The sequence below is a fragment of the Dama dama genome, chromosome 27 (genome assembly GCF_033118175.1).
Source record: "Dama dama isolate Ldn47 chromosome 27, ASM3311817v1, whole genome shotgun sequence".
Taxonomy (NCBI): Eukaryota; Metazoa; Chordata; class Mammalia; order Artiodactyla; family Cervidae; genus Dama; species Dama dama.
In genome coordinates, this window is record NC_083707.1 from 3,049,566 (window position 1) to 3,071,795 (window position 22,230).

Consider the following 22,230-nt stretch of genomic DNA (forward strand, 5'->3'; position numbering starts at 1 on the left):
GGAAAGGAATGGTTCTACATTAAGCCTACATCAAGGCTGTATATTGTCACCCTGCCTATTTAACTTATATGTAGAGTACATCATGCAAAATGCAGGACTGGATGAAGTACAAGCTGGAATCAAGATTGCCAGGAGAAATATCAATAACCTCAGATATGCAGATGACACCACCCTTATGGCAGAAAGCAAAGAGAAACTAAAGATCCTCTTGATGAAAGTGAAAGAGGAGAGTGAAAAAGCTGGCTTAAAACTCAACATTCAAAAAAAGAAGATCGTGGCATCTGGTCCCATCACTTCATGGCAAATAGATGGGGAAACAAAGGAAACAGTGACAGACTTTATTTTTCTGGGTTCCCAAATGACTGCCCATGGTGACTGCAGCCATGAAATTAAAAGACACTTGCTCCTTGGAAGAAAAGTTATGACCAACCTAGACAGCATATTAAAAAGCAGAGACATTACTTTGCCGACAAAGGTCCATAAAATCAAAACTATGGTTTTTCCATTAGTCATGTATGGATGTGAGCATTGGACCACGAAGAAAGCTGAGCGCCAAAGAATTGATGTTTTTGAACGTGGTGTTAGAGAAGACTCTTGCGAGTCCCTTGGACTGCAAGGAAATCAAGCCAGTCAATCCTAAAGGAAATCAGTCCAGAATATTCATTGGAAGGACTGATGTTGAAGCTGAAGCTCCAGTACTTTGGCCATGAACTGACTTTGGCAAAGAACTGACTCACTGGAAAAGATCCTGATGCTGGGAAAGACTGAAGGCAGAAGAGGGGGACGACAGAGGATGAGATGGTTGGATGGCATTACCCACTCGATGGACACGAGTTTGAGGAAGCTCAGGGAGTTGGTGATGGACAGGGAAGCCTGGCATACTGCAGTCCATGGGGCCACAAAGAGTCAGACACGACTGAGCGACTGAACGAACTGAACTGGATGTAAGAGGAAGTTCTATCCCTGAGGCATGAACACCAGCGGACGTGCCCAGATGCCCCTCTGAGTCCATGTGAATGGCTTAATTTCTAAGGCCTTCAATCTAAGATGCTGCTGACTTTCAGATGCATCATTATTGCCAAAAAGGGAGAAATGCTGCCAATTCGCCGTGCTGTTTTTTATTTTATATTCATTAAAAGAGCTCTTTTATAGTTATTGATGCTTGGTGATGGATACATGGAGTTCACTGTGCTATGATCTCTACTCTTGTGTATATTTGAAATTCTTACTTAAAAATTCTGTAAGAAAAGAAGAGTTCTTTTAGGGTACTTATTTGGATATACAGATTTTTTTGAAACTTCCTATTTTATACTGACATATAGCGATTAACAGTGTGATAGTTTCAGGTTAACAGTGAAGAGACTCACTTATACATATACCTGTTCTCCCCCAAACTCCCCTCCCATCCAGGCTGCCACATAACATCAAGCAGAGTTCCATGTGCCATATAGAAGGTCCTTGTTGGTTATCCATTTTAAATATATTGGTGGATACACAGATTTTGAGCATAGAAAATTTTTTTGCTTCCTTTTATTGGTTGTTGCAATATCTCATAATTTTAACTTATTTTTAAAAAAGTATTTCCTTTATTTATTTATTTGGCTGTCCCAGGTCTTAGTTGCGCCATGTGGGATCTAGTTCTCTGACCAAGGATTGAACCCAGGCCTTATGCGTTGGGAGTGCAGAGTCTTAGCCACTGGACCACCAGGGAAGTCCCTTAACTTCTATTTTTAATGCAACATAAGCACCTATTTTTTAACCCACTAATTATTTATTATGCAATTCTGGCCCCATTTATAGTAAGTGCCTTTCCCAGAAGCAATTAACCTGAATCATGAGGACTTCCTGTGTACGTTGTGAATTTTGAAACAGTGGTTCTCAGAGCTGGCTGTACGAACGAGCCACGCCAGGAGGCTGCCTAGACTCAGCCCTGTAACACCTGTCAGCTCCCTGGAGGGGAAAAATGCCTTCCAGGGGTTTCTTTGTGTGAACAAGTGGTCAAACCTGCAGAATGAAGACTTAAGAAAACAGAAAAGGGGTAAGTGGCTTAAGCCTCCCACAGGTAGAAAGGGTCTTCATTTCCTCAAACTTGGACCAAGATCAATGTCCTACTGCCAGTTTGTTTAGAACTTGAAACAAGATAGATTTTTGAAAGATTCTTTCTTTTGCCTGCTCAAAACGGACTTTGATTTCTCCCCCAGGCCTCGCGCTGACCCTTAGGGCGGCGACAGGACCCGGTCTACGCGGCCACCCGCTGCAGAACAGGCGGAGCCGGGCCACGTGAGCCGGTGGCCCAGAAGTGGCCTTGCCAGGCAACTGTTTCCTAACCTGGCCGACCCCTGACTTCGCCCGGGTCCCGCCCCACCGTGCCGGCTCGCTGGCGCGCACTAGGACCCCGCGGAAACGGTCCCGCCGCCTGGTGTGGGCGGAGCTACGTATTGTGACGTCACTCAGAGGCGGGGCCCGGTGCGCGGACCGACGGACTGACAGAGGACAGACTGCCGGAATCGGGCCGCAGGGGTGAGCCGGAAGGGGTACGCGGAGCACGTGGGCGCGGGGGCCGCGCCAAGTCTGCCTGGCCTGCGGCTGGGGTGCGGGGCGGCCCCGGCGGCGCGTCCACCTGGGCCGGACCTCCCTCTCCTGGCCCTCTGATCCCCAGGCTGTGGGACCCCCACCCCGGGAACCGAGCCCCCACCCCGACGGCAAATCCCCCTGCCGGCCCCGGGCTGGCGGCCCGCGCCTCTGTTCTCCCGCGGAGCCCGGGGTGCGCGCCCCAGGAGGGGTCGTGCCCCGCGCGCGAGCCGGCGGTGCGCCCTGGGCGCGCCTGGGCCTCGGGCCATGCGCGGGGCGCGGCTCCCCCGGGCTAGGCGGCCCGGCTGAGTCCTTACTTCTTTTCCTCTCTCCAGGCTCGCTGCGGAGGATGGTCCCGGGCGGCGGCGGCACGTGGGGGTGACAGCGCGCGCCGGGAGCCCGGGAGCGCGGAGGGCGAGCGGGCCGGGTGGACGTCAGTCAGCCGGCGGGCCGCCGGGCGAGCGGGATGGAAGCGGAAGGCTTGGGTTGGCTTCTGGTCCCGCTGCACCAGCTGGTTTCCTGGGGCGCAGCCGGGGCCATGGTCTTCGGAGGCGTGGTGCCATACATCCCGCAGTACCGGGACATCCGGCGGACTCAGAACGCCGAGGGCTTCTCCACCTACGTGTGTCTGGTGCTCCTGGTGGCCAATATCTTACGGATACTCTTCTGGTAGGTGGGGTGCCCCGCGCAGATGGCCTTCTCTTGTCTGCGTGAGGCCAGTGGGTGGAAATGTCTGTACTTCCTGAGAAGGAGCTGTGAACGTTGAGACTATTTCCCAGGGAAAATGGTAGGAATGGAGTGGAGAATCTCACATAGCCTCAGATCTGCGTCTTCATTTCGTATGGCTCCTACCTTCACAAGATACCCAGGGCCTTCTCTGTGGGGCTGCCTCTAGGACTGGGTCCCTGCCCTCAGGCATTTGCGTGCCATTTGGGGGGCAGTGGAGAGAAAAGGAAGGGAGTTCATGAATACCAGTGACCGAAGGCGGTCAGCAGGAAGGACAAAGCACTGGCCAGTGAAAGCTGTCAGGAGGGGCGTCTGAGCCGGAAAGGAAGCAGTGTTCTGGGCGTCTGCCTTGAAGGGCTGCCTTTCCTGCCTTCTCTGTTGTGTGTGGGATTTTATGTTGTTGTTTTTTGATAGTAAGTCAATTTTCTGGTTAGTACTTAATGGACTGTCTTTTCTTGCTCCTCCCAGTCAGCTTCCTCTTACTGGCATTTGCATTCTTGTAAGGAGCGGGATGTTATTTTAACAGCTGTTGAAGCCAGATGTAGCTGGGAAGGTGCATTTTCAGTGGAAATGAGAAGAGGTCTCGAAGCCTCCTGATTTCAGTAAAACCTGGGACTGTCCTTCCTTCACGAGGGTCCCAGGCCCTCTGTCAGCGCAGACAGTAAGGGCAGCTAGTACCAAGCTGCTGGCGTCTGAGTGCTGCTTCTGGCTCCTGTTGACTTTTGGGTCACTGTTGGAGAAATCGAGCTTTCTTTCTAATTAATTTTAAGTCAGCCTTACTGAGGTAGGATTTACATTAAAGAAAAGCGCAATCACACGTGTGCATTTTGATGAGTTTTGGCCGATGTCCCCTCCGCAGTCATCAGGATGCGAGTCCCCGGAGTCCAGAAAGTCTCAGCTCCTTCACCTTCTGACCACCTGGCCCCAGGCAGCCCTTGGGCACTCTCACTGTGTTTTTTTGCTCAGTGTGGTGTTTTAACATGTGAGCTGGTGAGTGACCCCTTCTTCCAGGAGAATTTGCCAGACTGTGAGCCCTGCCTTTGGGCCAGTCTACGTCTAAAGGAGGGGTCAGAGGTCACTTATCTTTTAATTTGTTGAAAAAACTGCATTTTGAAGACTCTTACTTTCTGCTTGGCTGAGGGCAGCACTCTCTCACTGCAGCAAGACACCCCCCTTCGGTCTCTCGGCTGCCTGCTGCTGGGTCTGAGGGGCACAGATTGCTGTCACGCTGGCGCTCCAGCCCCGGCTCAGCCCAGCCAAGGTCCCCGGCTTGGGAGCCGCACTTCCTTTAGGCGGCGGCAGGTCTTCTTCAAACAGGAGGATTGAGCTGCCTCAACTGGCCGGGGTCGCTTCAGGGATTCAGTGGCTGCCCTGTGAACCCACAGCATTGCCTTCAGCCAGGATCCCAGAAGCCTGTGAGATCCTGGGGAAGAAGGAAGGGCTGGCAGGGGGCGCTGGTCTCTGCTCCAGCGTCGCTCTCACCTGGTAGTGTGTTTTCCCTGTACTTCACTCCTGGCAGTACTTTGTAGTTCGTGTGGTTAAGCCCAGCCAGGCAGGCCAGGCTCCGCCTACAACTTGTAATGAGTGTGTGCGTCTCTGCCCACCTGGTCCCAAGGTCCCTCTGTTCTGAGGGCAATGCCTGTGACCCATTTCCCCCTTTCTCTGCAGCCTCCAAAGCACCTACTCCTGGGTCCTCTCCAGGCTTCGTAGGTTAACAGAGTCCCCTCCAGTCTTCACAGGTTAGCAGCCCATTTCATTTAACAGGTTTCTGAGGGTTTCCCATGAACCAGACCCTGGGCGGACGCTGTAGGGTTAAAGCTTTAGCAGCAGTGCTGTATGGAACGTACAGACGCACACATGGGTTCTGGGTGGTGGGGAGGGACAGAGCTCAGGCCAGGGGCTCCAGGTGGGATGGAGCCAGGTCTGTGTAAGGACAGTGGTGGACATAGAGGAAGGGACGAGCGTAGTTCCCGAGAGCTTGCCGGGAAGGCAGTCCTAGAAACTCTTGTCTGCCTGGGAAGCCTCTGGGAAATTTCTAGCATGAGGCATGTGAGTGGCTCTGCAGGCCTGTTGGAGGCTGACCAAGCTACATAAACCCCAGGTTTCTGAATGTCACGAGACTAATGCTTTCATTCTTATGATTCTTCCCATCCTTTTGCAGAACCAGCATTCAGCAGATCATGCACAGTGCTGATGGACAGGACTTGGCATTTGTGTTGTTAGAAGCCAGAAGGACTGAGTGATTTTTGCAGAGAAGGGAGGGAGAGGCCCAGAGTGCAGGGATGGTGCTGCAGGGCCTCTGACCCAGGGCCTGATTTCATCTGGGAGCTAGTTCTCCAGCCACACCCCTGTCTGATCAGAGAGATTGTTATACTGTATCAGAACTGTGGTGACATTGTATTGGAGATGTAGTAAAATTGTATCCAAGACTCCAGGACACTGTATCAGTGGGGTAGTGGCAATCTGCTATTTGGGCAGAAGGCAGTCTGGTGGGGGCAGGAAATAGATACTAGCTTCTCTTCCACTTGAGCTTTTCGCTGGGGCTTTGAAGGCGCATCAGAGGTGTTCCTGGTGGAAACTTTTCTCAAGCTCTGTGAAACTTTGCACATTTTCTGCAGTGTGTGTCTCCCTGGGAGTGACAGGTGTGTGCTGCACCCTGGGGGAATGTGCTTGGACCAGCTCCCCTGAGCCCGGCTCTCCCATCATCTGCATGAGAGGCTGTGCCAACCTCACTCTCAAGGCAGGAGAAGTGAAAGGGCTCTCTGACAACATGCCAGCACAGACTGCAAGGGTTAAAAGGAGAAGTTTAACCTACCTGATGAGTACAACATAGGGTCTATTTTAATGAGCTTTTAAAAATTACTAATGATGTTGAACTTTGTTTTGTCGCTTGTATATCTTTTGTGGGAAGTTGAGCTTTTTGAAATTTTGTGTCTTGTTTAGCTTGTCTTCACCCTAAAAGCAGTTAAATATTCACCTCTGCCCCCACCCGTACTATCTCTTTCTTTACTGTAAATATTGAATTCACCTAGATTTGATTTTTTGGTGTGTGGTAGGAGGTGAAGCACAACCTTCATTTTTTCCCCAGTTTTTCTAGTCACTTATTGTTTCTGTTGAACAATTTAAAAAATGGAAGTGGCATTTATTACACAATGGCCCAAATCCCATGTCTTCAGTCTTGTAACTAACTAGAAGTGAAACACTAGACCGAAGTGTTTATTGTGATGCCCACCTGCTCCAGTGCCCCCAGTCTAATATAGACCTTTCTGTGTCTCCTCTTCTGGATTATCTATGGGTCAGTCAGCCCCTGGGGTCAGCTAGGTAACCAGTGGGGGCTAGTTCCTGGAACTGGCTAGAAATATCCTCAGATAGCCATAGTGCTTGTGGGTCTACACTTTATAGAAGAGATGAAGCCTGGAGGCGGTGGGTCGCAGCGTGAGGGCTGGGGTGGCATGGTGGCCAGAGCCAGCCTGTATGGAAGCACGTGTGTGGCCCCAGCAGTGGCAGCGCTTGGTGACCGCCTCCTTGAAGGGATGGGGGGGCGGCGGGGAGGTGGGCCACTGTCTGCCTGTCGCCTGGTTTCCAGGGTCAGTTGGAGGGCCATCCAGGGCCTCTCGACTCTTGACAGTTGGTACCAGCTCAGGTTTGGGAAACTGCTCCCAGTGGACTCTCTGCCCCAGAACAGCCAAGTAAGGACTGGGGCCTGGGCGTGCCCAGGCCTCACCTTGGGGTGACGGGTTTGCAGGCTTGCAGTGGGCTGGATCGAATGTCTCAGCCCCCGTGGTTCTCTTGGCCACATTTGAGACTCCCAGCTGGTATGTGGAGGGCAGTGCTGTGATCACCCCTTGGGGACTGGGGTCTTCTAATGGGCCCACTGGTGCTGGTCACTGGACTGTGGCTCTGGCCTTCAGGAACTTTTGGCTGAGTTGGTAAAATGCTCAACACAAAAGTCAGCAGGAAGGCCTGGGGTCTTGTAGCTGGGTGGGCTGGGGCTGGGAGAAGAGGGGGACATGGGGCTTCAGTGGGGGTCTGCCAGGCCCACACCCATACCCTTGCTGCCTTCTCCTCTTCCCTTGTGAGGGGTGGGGGCCTGGTGCCCTGCTCTGCTCACACTTCAGACTGTGCTGGCCTGGAGACCTCCTCTCTGCAGGCAGGGGGCAGGGCTACTCTTGGTCCCCACTCTGGGATGCATCTTCCTGGGGAGGCAGGGCGTCTCACCTGGTGGCAGCAGCATCTCTGCAGGAGGGTGATGGATGTCTGGCTGGGCTTTTGGGGGGTGGGCGGTGTGTAGGAGGCCCAGTCACAGTCAGTTTGAGGCCTTGGGAGGGTCCCAGCGATTCCTGGGGAGGGGTGTGTGGCATGTCTCACTCCTGCACATGATCCCAGGAGTTTGTGGAGACCCGGGGTCTGGCTGTCCAGGACTGGTCTGGGCCCTCCCACCCCAGCGTTGACCGACCAGCACACGGGGCTCTGCCCGGTGCCTCCCTGATGCCACGGCGTGTTCCCCCGCAGGTTCGGGAGGCGCTTCGAGTCGCCACTGCTCTGGCAGAGTGTCGTCATGATCCTGACCATGCTGCTTATGCTGAAGCTCTGCACCGAGGTCCGCGTGGCCAACGAGCTGAACCTGAAACGCCGGGTCTTTTCAGGTGGGTGACCGGCAGCTCTGGGGAGAAAGCCCAGTAACTCCAGGAGGGGCACTCAGCCGGAGCTCCTGGGGAGAGACTGGGCTGCCCTCGCCCAGTGGCCTCCGGGCAGTCACTGTCTCGCCAAGTGGCGCTGGCGTCTGTCATGGCAGCCGCATTCTCCAGTGACTGACTCGACAACATATCCATGAAGCTGGGACTCGGGCAAGTGATCAACTCTTCTTAACGTGCCCTTGGCTGTGGCCGTGGTCCCACTGGACCCTCATCAGGCAGGAGGTGGTACTGCTGATCTGTTTCTGGCTTGATCAGGCTGGAGACAGACGTTCCCTGCAGAGGCGGCTTTATCTATGACCTTCTGTGTGGCTTCTGCTCTAAACACAGCCTCTCCATTTTTGTCTTCCTCCTGAGTCAACTGGGATCAGTTATGTACCTTGTTAAACATTCACCTGGCGTCATGCTTTGTGGGCTTTGAATGGGCACACAGGGTCCATGAGCTCCGGTTGGCGAATCCCACGCTCAATCCACGTGCATTTTTTGGCAGCTTAGAAAATAGAAGATGCTGCTCCTGGCTTTGCCTTTTCCTTTGACAGTGTTCGTTCCAAGCTGATGTTCTGTGTTTGACCAAGTGGGCTGGTGGGCTTCTCTCTGCAGGGGGTTTGGTGTTGCACTTCATTTGTCTAATGACTGAATCTAAGACAGTTCTCGCTTTATTTCATCTGAGGCTGTGTGTGTTCAGTCTCAGTTGCTGTTTAGAGAAGGGTATACTCTGGAGTTTGTTTAGTTCAGGGACTCCTGTGGATTGTGCTCCTGCCCTGATCTTTTTTTTTTCCTGATAGTTATTTTCTTTCCCTTTGAGCAAATCATTTCCTCTTGTGTAGCTTCTGTTTTTACTGTAAGTCTATGTAGAAGATGTGTCGGCCTCCAGCTCCAGTGAGTAGCCTGGACCGCTGAGTGTCGCTTAGGCTGTAAAGGTGATCAGCACTGCCTGTTTCTGCTGCTTCTCCCCATTACGCCGTCCTCCCTGCTGTGACTTGGGAGCACTCACCCGAGGTGGTGCTGACCGTGCTGCTGTGGGTGCCTGGGAAGCAGGGCTCCTGTATCGCGGATCCCTCACCAGGGAGTAGCTGCAGCTTAGTTTCCTCTGAGACAAGAGCGTCTGTGATCTGTGCCCCTTGAACCTCGCCTGTAAGGGGTGCAGGATCTCACGGCCAACTGCGGAGCGGGCCGTGTGGGTGGCCAGCGCATTCGTCCTCACCGGGTAGGGGAAGGCTGGGGAGACCTCGGGGCCCTGGTGGCTTAGTGCCCTGAGCCTTGGGCTCTGCAGCAGTGACCTTGTTGGAAACCATGTGTGGGCCATGACAACACAGGTACAGCAGGTGTGGGGGCCCCCGCATCACTCAGTGAACTCAGAATTTAACACTTGGTGGCAGCTCGCGGGTGTTGGCCGGTGTGCTAGTGGGCGCCCTCGGCTCTGGGGGAGTGGAGGGCTGTGGCTCCTGATCCCTGGGCCCAGCGCGGCCTCAGGGAGGGTTTTTTCCTAACCTTTGCCCACATCTGCTAAGTGTTTGAGAATTCAGTACTCGAATCCAGGGTGATATATTTGTGTCCGCTGTTTAAGAGATACCTAGGTCTCCGCGCCCTCCTAGGGAAGCCTTTAATGAGTGCGTGGGTTTATTTCCTCTCATCTGCCAGAAGCGGGCTGTGAAAAAGCCAAGTGGTTTGGGTCGGGAAGCTCTGGAGCCCATGGGCCTCTGTCCTGTGCTTTCCCCATCCCGTGGCCCCCTCCACCTGGCAGGTGGCGAGCTTCCGCTTCCGCAGTGTGTCAGCCAGGGCTGCGAGGGTGCCTTCAACCCCAGGAAGCAGACTTCCAGGGAAACTGACTGTGCACGTTAAAATAACCCAGGAGGAGAGTCTGAGGAGCCCAACTTCAGCTATAGGATGGTCAGGCAACCTGCAAAAAAGCTCGAATGTTTTCCAGCCATCTTTTATAAAAGTCTTCAGTTCTAAAGATCACCCATTCAACTTGAAAGTTACGATTAAAGAAACATTACTGGTATTAAGGAAAAAAAGCAGGTTACTTAGAAAAATAAATATCTAATTTGTTATCTGATGAGTGACACCTGCTCACTAGACATTTTGCGGGAGACTGGACACAATACAAAACTCAAACGCTTTCCACCCCACTGCCAGAGGTGACTGACTGCTTTGAACATTTTGGTGTTTTTCCCAGGTTTTTCTTTTTCAGTCTCCTACCACAAGATTGGGATCATTTTCAAAATTAGGATCAAATGTTTTAAAACCTCTCATTCCACAGAAGCTTTTCAGTGCCCGTGTGTGCAGTGGAGGCAGGGCCCAGGGGTGTGGGTTCCCCTTTCAGGATGTCCAGAATGGGGCGGCATTCACGGAGGCCACGTGTTTCAGGGAGAAATTGGCTGGAGATGCTAATATACACCTGCTGTTTAACTGTGAACCAGGAGTGGAGTGTGGTGTCTGTCTTGACAGTGCTATTTTCCTTTTTCACTTTTTATTGTGGAGAATTTCAAACATGTAGAAGTGGGAGCAGAGAAGGCAATGGCACCCCACTCCAGTACTCTTGCCTGGAAAATCCCATGGATGGAGGAGCCTGGTGGGCTGCAGCCCATGGGGTCGCTAAGAGTCAGACATGACTGAGCAACTTCACTTTCACTTTTCACTTTCATGCACTGGAGAAGGAAATGGCAACCCACTCCAGTGTTCTTGCCTGGAGAATCCCAGGGATGGGGAGCCTGGTGGGCTGCCGTCTATGGGGTCGCATAGAGTCAGACACGACTGAAGCGACTTAGCAGCAGCAGCAGCAGCAGAAGTGGGAGCGCAGCATATGGCGCTCTGTGTGGGGCCATGACAGCCTCTGACCGTTTTCCAGAGCCTGTGCACATCCTCTTCCTGCAGTTTCTGAAGCAAATCCTCAGTACAGGCCATTTGTAGGTGGTCTGTAATGTGTCTCTGAAAGACAAGACTTTAAGAAAGCATGACACAATATCATCATCCCGTAAGAAGTCAATTCTTCCTTATTATCAAACTACCATCTGTGTGAGTTTCTAACTGTCTCTTGTGTTTCCTAAGTGTTTGGCCAGTTTGTTTCCTTAGATCAAGATCCGGTTATGGGCCATACACTGTAATTGGTCTGTGTCTTTTTGTTGTTGCAATTTGTCTTCTTAATCTATTTGGGGGTGCATGCTAAGTCCCTTCAGTCACATTTGACTCTTTGTGACCTCATGGACGGTAACCTGCCAGGCTCCTCTCTCCATGGGATTCTCCAGGCCAGGATACTGGAGTGCATTGCCATGCCCTCCTCCAGGGAATCTTCCTGACCTAGGGATGGAACCCCGGTCTCATATCTCCTGCATTGGCAGGTGGGTTCTTTACCACTAGTGCCACCTGGGAAGCCCTTTTAATCTATGGTTCTGCCTAAATCCCTTTTGTCCTTGGAACTCACCTGTTGTTTGTTCTATGTTGTGCACTCCGTGCCCAGCATGGGGTCAGCGGACCAGCAGCAGCACTTGGAGCGTCAGGGCTGCAAGATCTGCACAGAATCAGGCTGCTGAAGCAGGGCCATGTGGGCTGCCCTGTGAAGAACATTCTGCAAGGTAACTCGATCCAGGTCCGCCCTTTAGATTCTGCAGGACTGTCATGCTCTTCCTCCAGGAGGCATGCTGGGCAACTGGTCTCTCTGGAGGGTGGCAGCCACGGGGGCCCAGGGCCCAGACCCGACAGTCTGTCCCGGCCGCCCAGCACCCCACTCTGCTGTCCTGCTCCTCTAGAGGTACTTCCCCATGACTGCTACTCAGCCTTTCCACAGTTTGATTTATAAAGGAGAAGCAGGTCAATGCTTGCTTGTTGTTCAGTTGCTAAGTCAGGTCCGACTCTGCGACCCCATGGGCTGCAGCACACCAGGCTCTCCTGTCCTTCACTTCCTCCCAGAGTTTGCTCAAATTCATGTCCATTGAGTCAGTGATGCCATCCAACCATCTCATCCTCTGTCGTCCCCTTCTCCTCCTGCCCTCAGTCTTTCCCAGCATCAGGGTCTTTTCCAACAAGTTGGTTCTTCACATCAGGTGGCAAAGTATTGGAGCTTCAGCATCAGTTCTTCCAATGAGTATTCAGGGGTGATTCCCATATTTCTCTTTATTTACTTTTCAAAATTGGTTTCCAGCACTTTGCAGTGGTGAGCATGTTTGTTTTACTTTATTCTGTGATTCACGTGACAGAAGTTCCATTGCCCCCTGTGGCCATCTGCCCGCCTCAGACCCTCTGCCGCTGGCTCTTGACTCTGGCACGGTGGTCCCCTGGACTGTGGACCTTGCTATGACAAGATGCTCTGAGCTCACTGTCCAGTTTTCTGCCCCAGACCTGGTCTGGACATGGCCTTGGAGGTCCCAGTCCAGGTCCCTGGGATGGCTGTTGGATCAGGGTTCTTCAGGGCCCCAGTGGGTGGGACAGGGAGGTTTCCAGGAGGCGGAGCGCCATTCCCAGCTCGCTTCCCTCTTCGCTCCTGGCGGGTGCCATCTTGAGGTCGTGCCAATAGCAAGGCTGCTAGTTGTTCTAATGGGGTCCTCAGGGTCACACATCCCTCCTGCCAGATGCCTGTGCCTTGCAGTCACTAAGAACAGTGAGTGCCTCCCGGTGAGTAGGTCACCAGCCGGATACCCGAGTGAATTCAGTTGAGATTTGCCCCAGGTCTCAGCACTCTGGTGGAATGGTCTGGGAGGTAGAGGGGGATAGGCTGACTGCTGAAAAGGACAGGGTTCCTTGTGAGCTGATGAAAGCCCTAGAGTTCCATAGTAGTAGTGATGGTAGGACTCTGGGAATGTACTAAACACAGTTGAAGCATAAATTTTTTATGGTATGTAGTTATAGCTTAGTACAGCTGGAAGAAAATGTTGGGTGGGGAGAGTTGCATACCATCCTGAGAATGAAAGCTGAGCAACCCCCTTCCTGGGAGGATGCTTATCCACAGACTATTCTGCATTTTCAAGGGCTCCTTGGTGTCCTTGGACCTCAGGGTACGATCCTGCCTCAGTCCAGCCTACTGCTCGGTGCTGACCTAGGATCTTCTGTTCCTGTGCTGCTGGACCACCGTGAACACACCTCCTTGTGGGCCCTGGGCCCCTACATCTCCACTGCAGCGTTGTCCACCTCCGCCCCCTCCCACATGTAGCCCCCACGTCGTCTCTCCAAGGCGCCCCCAGCAGTGAGTCTCAAACCATGATGAGGACCAGAGTGCCTGGGGCATTTGTGGATCTGCCTCTTGTCTGTCAAGCACCGTCCTGTCCTCTGGCCGCCCCAGGGCTGACTGTCCTGTCTCAGCCCTGCTGAAACTTCGGCTTTGTTGTCTCTGGCTCCTGTCTCTGTGGCTGCTCGACAGGTGGGCCCCAAAACTTTGAGACAGGAAAGGACATTTTCACCCCAGACTCTGCAATTTGGACCGTTTACTTTCTCACTGTCTCTTGCCTCTGCCTGTCCTCCCCGTGTCTTCCTCTGTTTCTGGATCGATCTCTCTCTTTGCCTCTCCCTCCCTCTCTCCCTCTCTCTGCTTCTCTCTTTACTCTTCACTCTTGTGTCTACGTGGTGCTGGCCGTCGGCTGGACCTCAGCTGGGCTCTGCTGGATCGCTCCCACGTGGGCTCCTCATGAGAACTGGGCTTCCTTGCACCGTGAAGCCGTGTTTCAACGGGAGTGTCTGGGAAGAACTGGGTGGACACTGCATCTTTTTAAAGAGATGGTCTTGGAAATCACACAGCATTGCTTCTGCCAACCTGCACCTCAGGCCCACCCACAGTCGAGGGGGCAGAGGCCCTTCTCCTAGTGGGGGGTGCAGGCTCTGAGGGCAGTGTGGTCTGGAAGCGTTGCAGTCGTTTCTGAAGCTTGGTGCCTGGTGTGTCTTCAGTACAGATCTGTGGGGCCACGTGATCACAAAACATTGCCAGTGTCTCTTGGTCAAAAAAACCTCAGGTAGCTCGGCGCCGTGCACAAGGATGTGACCTTCCCACCCAGCTTGCTGCTGGCCGCCCCGACCAGGGTGTGTGTCTGGCTGACCCCAAGCCCTGCACCTGGCCACGCCTGGTGGTTCTGCAGGGCAGGCGTGAAGCCCTGCTTGTCAGCTCAGTGGGATCAGGCCGGGAGAGAGAAGGGCAGCTTTGCATCTGAGCCTATAAGTGGCTGAGTGGAACACCCCGTCCTGTAGCCGCCCCGCCTTCCCTCTTTTGGTACTTTGATTTTTAGAGGAGGTGCCCGTTAATGGTGAACTTGGTCTAAATCAAAGATAGAAGCAAAAAGCTGGGAGAATCTGACCAACTCTGGGGACTCAGAACCCAGAAGGTCCAGAAGCGGGTGTTGGAAGGGAGGCGGGGTGAGGAGAGGAGACTGTGGTTCCTCTTGGTTTATGAACCACCCTCTCCATCCCCCCAGCTCTTCCCCGAGCAGCGTCAGCTGTCCCTGGGTCTAGGCAGAAAGCCTGGTATTTGATTTTAGCTGATTACTTGAAAAATTTCTAGTTTGGGGTAGTTTCCATTGCCTAGTGCAGACCCATGACCTTTGATCCTGCCTCTGCTTCTGACCTCGGTGACTCTCCTCTTTAACTAACCTCCATCCCCAGCTCCAACTGCAGGTGGAAGCCCCCTGGAGGAGCTCTGGTGGTCTTCAGGGCCTCTGGTCAGTCTATTGTTGTCCTGGGGTGGCTCAGTCTAGGGAGGTCTCAGGTGGGGTGGGGGTGGGTGGGAAGGCAAGGTGGCTGGCAGTGGAATCTCACGCTGGGTCCTTCCTGGGCCACGGCTGGGGGCAGCTGCCAGCCCTGCTCCCTGGCTTGATGTGACGTCCAAGGGCGGGCAGGTTCACATGCTGAATTAGCTGTCTGCTCATGGTGGGTGTTGTGTTGAGTGCCCTCAGAAAACAGCTTTGTTCTGAAGAGTCTGGACCCTGGGACAGCTGTCTTGCAGCCAGGGCTTATGTCCAGATGAGTTTCTGGGGGAAAGTGGAAGTAGGGTCTGCTGTATCTCGTCAGCACCTCTGACGTTAGAAATTAAGTGAGGTTTGGTGACGTTTCATTTTTTCCCTCTGTCCCAGGGACTTATTTTGAAAGAGGACAGGTTTGGAGAAAAATGGTTCACAAAGTGGATTTCCTAATGCACAGAAACCAAAAGCTTGTCTTTCTGCTCCTTTTTTTTAAAAGAAATGCAACCAGGACTTACCAGTGTTAAAACCGGTCTGTTTTTGTCTCTTCTTCCTCTCTGTTTTCTCTCTCTTTCTCTTTTTAAATGTAGCTGCAGATAATAAAGATGGAGAAGTCAGAGTCCCCCCCAGGCGGTCCTCTCTGGGTATGTACACGCTGCATGTGCTGCCGCGGAGCACCCCGTCTGTGTCCTGCTCTGCCCTGTCCGTCTCTGCTCCTCCCCCACCGGTGCCAGAGCCTCTTCCTGCATGGGCATCACCCAGCCAGCTAACCAGCACAGCCTGCTGCTTTCAAGCATGAAGTAACCACTAGAAACCTACTCATTTTCTGTGTGTGTTGAGGGGGGAGGGATGCGGAGAAGTAAAAAGAAAGACATATGATCTGAACACAAGTTTTGGAATTCTGTTTGTTAAGCTTATTCCAAAGTATTTTATTCTTTTTGATTCTATGGTAAATGGAATTGTTTTCTTAATTTTCACTTTGGATTGTTCATTGTTACTTTGTAGAAATAAAATTGATTTTCACATATCGATCTTGGGTCCTACAGCTTTGCTGAACTCATTCATTCTAATAGCTTTTTAGTGGATAGTTGAGGATTTTCTATATGCAAGATTATGTCATCCACAGATAGAGAGTTTTACTCCATCTTCTCCAATGTGGAAACTTTTTATTTCTTTTCTTGACTAAGTACTGTGACCAGAAGTGGGAGAGTAGATGTGCTTGTCTGGTTCCTGGTCATAGTGAGAGAGCATTTCCTTCTTGATATTGAGTATGGTGTTGGCTACGGATTTTACAGAGATGCCCTGTATTAGGTTAAGCAAGTGCCCTCTATTCTCAGTTTGTTTTCATTATGAAAAGATATTTGAGTTTGTCAAATGCTTTTTTGTGTCTGTTGAGGTGATCATGTGGTTTTTGTCATTTATTCTACTAATTACAGTACATTATGTTGATGGAGTTTTGTATGTTGAACCAACCTTGCATTCTTGGGATGAATCTCATCTTATCATGATGTATAATCCTTTTTATAAGTTACTAGATTTTGTTTGCTAGTGTTAGGTTGCTTAGTTTCCTTTTTTTTTTTTCCCTTCTTCACATGACAACTGATTTTAGTATCACGACAGAACTGGTCTTATGAAATAAGTTGGAAATGGGAAGTGTTCCTTCCTCTTCTATTTTTTAAAAGAATTTGTGAAGAATTGCTATTAATTCTTTATTAATTAAAAATGTTTTAATTGTAATATATTTGACAAAAAAAATATATTTGACATGTAAATTAAAGGTACGTGTTGACACATTTATATGCTGTGATATGATAGCCAAGTAGTGGTAATGAGTACCTCTATCACATTACCTAATTACCATTTTTTTTTCAATGGCTGGATGATCACTTTTAGTCTCCTAGCAAGTTTGATGGTTATAACAATCACTTTTCATCTCCTGGCTAGTCTGATGGTTGGATGATCACTTTTAATCTTCTGGCAAGTTTGATGGCTGGATGATCACTTTTAGTCACTTGGCAAGTTTGATGGTTGGATGATCACTTTTAGTCTCTTGGCAAGTCTGATGGTTATAACAATCACTTTTCATCTCCTGGCTAGTTTGATGGCTGGATGATCACTTTTAGTCACGTGGCAAGTTTGATGGTTGGATGATCACTTTTAGTCTCTTGGCAAGTTTGACGGTTGGATGATCACTTTTAGTCTCTTGGCAAGTCTGATGGTTACGACTGCACTCACTGCACTCACTGTACAGTGCGTCAGATCCAGGGGCTTGTTCAGCACTTGCTGCAGGTTTATCAGTTCTTTTGAGTGTTTGGTAGAATCAGACAGTGAAACCAATCTGGGCTTGCGCTTTTTGTGGAAAGTTTAAAAGGACTAATTCAGTCTTTTACTTATAAATCTATTCTTACTTTCTATTTCTTCCTGAGTTAGTTTCAAGAGAAATTCTTTCTTGGAATTTGTCCAATTAATCTGTTATTTGTTGGCATATATTGTTTTTATAATCTTTTTGATTTCTGTAAAGTCAGTGGTAATGATCTCTCTTTAATTCTTGACATTAGTAATTCAAGTCTCCTCTTCTCCATCTTGTTTTGTTTCTTGCAGCTAAAGGTTTGTGCATTTAATTGATTTTTTTCAAAGAGCCAACTTTTGGTTTTGTTAATATTTCTCTATTTTTTTTTTTAGTCCCTAAAAATTTCCACTTTATTTATTTATTTATTCCACTTTATTTCCACTTTAGTATTTATTATCTCTTTCCTGCTGCTTATTTTGGGTTTAGTTTCTTTTTTTTTTTTTTAGTTTGTTAAGCTACAAGTTTAATTTATGGATTTGAGATATTCCTTCTTTTTTTTATTGACATATAGTTGATCTTTTTAAATATAACTTTTATAGCCATAATTTCTTTGTAAGTAATGCATTTACTGCATCCTGTAAGTTTTGGTATGTTTTCATTGGCCTTAAAATATTTTTAAATTTCCTTCAGGATTTCTCCTTTGACTCATTTATTACTTATGAGTGTGTTGTTTAATTTCCACATATTCATGAATCTCCCAAATTTCCTTCAGTTATTGATTTCTAGGGGTTTCCCAGGTGGCACTAGTATTAAAGAACACACCTGCCAATGAAAGAGACCTAAGATATGCCAGTTTGGTCCCTCGGTTGGGAAGATCCCCTGGAGAAGAGCATGGCAGCCCACTCCAGTATTCTTGCCTGGAGAATCCCATGGACAGAAGAGCCTGGCAGGCTATAGTTCATAGAGTCGCAAACAGCTGGATACCACTGAAATGACTTGGCCTGCATACATAGTGTACATGCACTGATTTCTAATTTAATTCCATTGTAGTTGGAGAAAATATTTTGTATCATTCCAGTCATTTTAAATTGAGGCTTGTTTGATGGCTTGGCCAATGGTCTCTCCTGGAGAACGTTCCATGTGCACTTGTGAATGATGTATATTTTGCTTGTCAGGTGGGGTAGGGGGCGTCTGGTTAGGTTTTGTAGTGTTGTCATCTCTCCTCTTTCCTTATTCCTCTGTCTAGTTGTTACGTCAGTTACTAAAAGTGTGTATTGAAATCTCCAACTACCCTATTTGTTTCTCTTTTCACTTCTGTCACTTTCTGCTTTTTATATTTTGGGGCACTGTTGTTAGGTGTGTATGTTTATAGTTTTATCTTACTGATAGATTGGCCCTTTTATCATTATAAAATTTTCCTTTATTTCTAGTAATCATCTTGTTTTAAAGTCTGTTTTTTTCTGATAGTAGTGTAGCCACTGTAGATCTCCTGTGATTGCTGTTTATATGGCATATCTTTTTCCATTGTGCTTTTGGCTTATTTTTTATATCTTTGAATCTAAAGTATGTCTCCTGTAGAAAGCATATAGTGGATCTTTAAAAAAATTCATTCTGGCACTTCTGGCCTTTGATTAGATTGTTTACTTCACTCACATTTCATGTTACTATGTTTGGATTTACACTCACCATTTCTGCTTTCTGTCCTCCCATCTACCCTACCCTCCACTTGTTCCTGCTTTATTACCTTCTTTGTATTAAGTGAACACTTTTAGTGTAATATTTTAATTCCTTTCAGTTCAGTTCAGTCGCTCAGTCATGTCTGACTCTTTGAAACCCCATGAATCGCAGCACACCAGGCCTCCCTGTCCATCACCAACTCCCGGAGTTTACTCAAACTCATGTCCATCGAGTTGGCGATGCCATCCAGCCATCTCATCCTCTGTCGTCCCCTTTCTCCTCCTGCCCCCAATCCCTCCCAGTATCAGGGTCTTTTCCAATGAGTCAACTCTTCACATGAGGTGGCCGAAGTATTGTAGTTTCGGCTTCAGCATCAGTCCTTCCAATGAACACCCAGGACTGATCTCCTTTAGGATGGACTGGTTGGATCTCCTTGCAGTCCAAGGGACTCTCAAGAGTCTTCTTAGTGAGCCTTAATATATATATATATATATATATATATATATATATATACACACACACATATGTATATATAATAGTATACTACATTGTATCACGTTATGTTATTTGCTTGGCATTTGACTCAAACACCAAAGCTTATGATATGCATCTTACCAAAATCTACTTTAAATTTATACTAACTTGATTTTTTTAATCAGTTAAAAGAGAAAAAGAGAAGAAATATGCACTTTTACTGCCTTTTACCTACATGATCACCAATACCTACACTTTTTGTTATTCTCAAGTGGATTATAATTACTGCCCGAGGTCCCTTTCTTTCAGAAAGAATAATTTATTTTTAGTATTCCCTGTAAGATGGGTCTGCTAACAAGAAATTCTCCCAGATCTTTTTTTTTTTCTTCCAGATCTTTTTTTAATCTGGAAATGTCCTTGTTTTGCCCTTGTTTTAAAAAATGTTGACTAGAGTCCTGCTCCCTGCAAATAAAACCCTTTTTATGTAAAAAAAAAAAAAAAAAATGTTTTGCAGGAATTCCCTGGTGGTCCAGTGGTTAGGACTCTGCTCTCACTGCCTAGAGCCTAGAGCCTGAGTTCAGTCCTTAATCAAGGAACTAAGATCCTACAAGCTGTACGGCCAGCAAAGAAAAAAAAAAACAACAAGTTTTGCTGAATGTAAGAATTTTGGTTGACAGGGGTTTTTTTTTTTGGCTGCATTTCAAATGTGTTTTTCATTTTCTCTTGCTAATTTCTCTTTCAGCCATGCCATATGACTTACAGGATCTTGGTTCCCTGATCAGGGATTGAACCTGAGCCCTCGGCAGTGAGAGTGTGGAGTCCTACTGGACTGCCAGGAAAGTCCCTCTCTTGCTGATTTCAAGAGTTTCTCCTTTGGCATTCAGCAGGTTGACTATGATATGTGAGGGTGTGGATCCCTTTGCGTTTCTTTTTTTGGAATTTGTTAAGCTGCTTGGGTGTGTAGACTGATATTTTCATCATATCTGGGAGTTTTCAGTTATCATGTCTTTGGCTGTCTTCCTCTCCTTTCTCCCCTCCTCTCCTCCCATGTACACGGCACATACTTGTGCACTGACTGCTGTCCCATGTGTCTCTGAGGCCTTGTCCAGTTTTCGGAATTCTGTTTTCTCATTCTGATTGCATGATCTTTATTGATCTGCCCTCAAGTTTGCTGATTCTTCTGCCAGCTCAGCTCTGCTGTTGTGCACTGAAAGTGTGTCTTTTGACCTCAGTTTCTGGACTTTGCAATTCCAGAATTTTCATTTGGTTCTTTTTAGTCATTTCTGCCTCTTTATTGATAGGCTTTATTTGATGAGACATTGTCAGTATACTTCCTTAAATTCTGCTTTACAAAACATTTATCTATTTGTGGCTGTTCCGGTTCTTTGTTGCTGTGTTCGGGCTTCACACTGCAGTGGCTTGTCTAGTTTTGAAGCGCAGACTCAGTAGTTGTGGTACACGGGCTCAGTTGCCCGGCGGCATGTGGGATCTTCCCTGATTAGGGATGGAACCCGCGTCCTGTGCATTGGCAGGCCAGTTTTTATGCACTGAACCACCAGGGAAGCCTTTCTTTCTATTCTTTATGTGTAGTTTCCTTTAATTTTTTTAAAAATCAAACTTGTACTGACTGCTTTGAAGTCTTTTCTGCCAAGTCTAATGCTGCTTCTGTCTCTTAAAAAGTAATTTTCCTTTTTTTTTTTCTTCTCTGTATGGGCCATTTGCCATACTTTGTTGAAAACTGGCTATTTTAAGTAAAATACTGTAGCAACTCCAGATACCGACCCCACTGTGCTTGGGGACTTGTTTGCTTGTCTCTGTGTTTGGTGACCTGGCCTAAGGGTGCCAGGAGCTGACTTTGACTCTCCTTTGTCCCCCTGTTAAGCTTCTGGTGGGGGGCGGGGTCTGACACTTTGATCAGTAGGTGCTCGCTCTGTTGAATTTGACAACAGCCTCAGGCGCATAGGGATCCACCTCGTCCTCGCTGCTGGGGTTCCTGCCCCCTGGGCTTGCGCCACTGTGTCCGCGGTCACTCGCGCGCGCGTTCCCGGGAGCGGCAGGGCGGGCCGGCCACACGGGGGCGCACGGGACACGCGGCCTGGATCGAGGGTCCCTTGCGCGGAGCCGGGCATCCTTAGTTAACTGGGTCTCGGCCTGATGGGCGGGGCGGGCGCGAGGATAGGGGGCGGCTGCTGCCTGGGGCGGCCGACCCCCCCACCCCCACCCCAGCCCCCCGCCCCGGAGGCGGGAGGCGTGTGGGTCTGACCCACAGCCGGCCGGGCGGCAGCAACCAGGCCTCCGCATCCACCCTGCCACCGGCCCGGCCAGGCGCCTGGGTCAGAAGTCCGGCCCACGCTGACCCCAGACATCTCCCTTCTCTTTGCAATGTGTCCTCACGATCTGAGAGCCTGAAGCTGTCCACTGAGACTGGCCAGGGGGTTGCGATTTTTAAAGGTCGGCTCCGCGGAGCTGCCCTTCCCTGCAGCGGAGCCCACGTAGGGGAGTTCTCCGGACCGTCCCTGGGGGCCCAGGGGCCCAGGCCAGCTGCGCCCGTCCTCAGTGGACCCCGGGCTTGGGGCAGGTCACCGTCGCTGACCCGGGGTGCCCGCTCATTCGCTGGTCCTGGTTTTCTCTGGTGAGGAAAGCGGCAGGCCCGAGCTCAGCATCCCCACGTGGCCGCGTGGCTGGAGCCGCTGCTGGAATCGCTCTGATCCAGGGCAGGAAGGGCGGCCAGCCTCTCTCCAGGCCGCTGCTCGCTCTGGCATCATTGGTGGCCCGTCTATACCCTTTGAGACCAAATCTCTTACATAGTTGTTTGGGGTATAAAAATACAATATGATAGGAAATCAAGTCCTTCTTGCCACTAGGATGGAAGCTCCTGGTGCAGATCCTTCAGATAGCAAATGGCTTCTTAACTGGGAAGTGATGGGACTGAGCAGGGAAGGAATGACTTTGTGGATCCAGGGAGCCTCAGACCTTCTGCCGGCCAGGTGGGGATTTCTCCATGTTTACGTAATTGGGAAGCTTCAGGGATGTGCTGGTCACCACCAGGCATCTTTAGCGGCAGCTCAGGGGCAGGCGAGCTGGGTGGATTGGAGGCCACGTGCTGATTGGCGCCGAGGCCTGGGACCTTCTTTCCGCTTTG

The 22,230-nt window shown here is 49.8% G+C and overlaps 1 protein-coding gene across 3 annotated transcripts in view; it reads left to right on the forward strand.

Annotated features, from left to right (window-relative positions):
• The first annotated feature begins 2,906 nt into the window (after positions 1-2,906).
• Positions 2,907-22,230, forward strand: part of SLC66A2 (solute carrier family 66 member 2) — a 42,135-nt gene continuing 22,811 nt past the window's right edge. Inside the window, exons 1-3 of one of the 3 annotated variants that reach the window (XM_061131206.1) lie at positions 2,907-3,240; positions 7,810-7,943; positions 15,238-15,291. In XM_061131206.1, the coding sequence (XP_060987189.1) occupies positions 3,038-3,240; positions 7,810-7,943; positions 15,238-15,291 (391 nt within the window). In that variant the 5' untranslated portion in view covers positions 2,907-3,037. The remainder of the gene's footprint in view (positions 3,241-7,809; positions 7,944-15,237; positions 15,292-22,230) is intronic. The other 2 variants (XM_061131209.1, XM_061131208.1) reach the window with 2 other exon arrangements.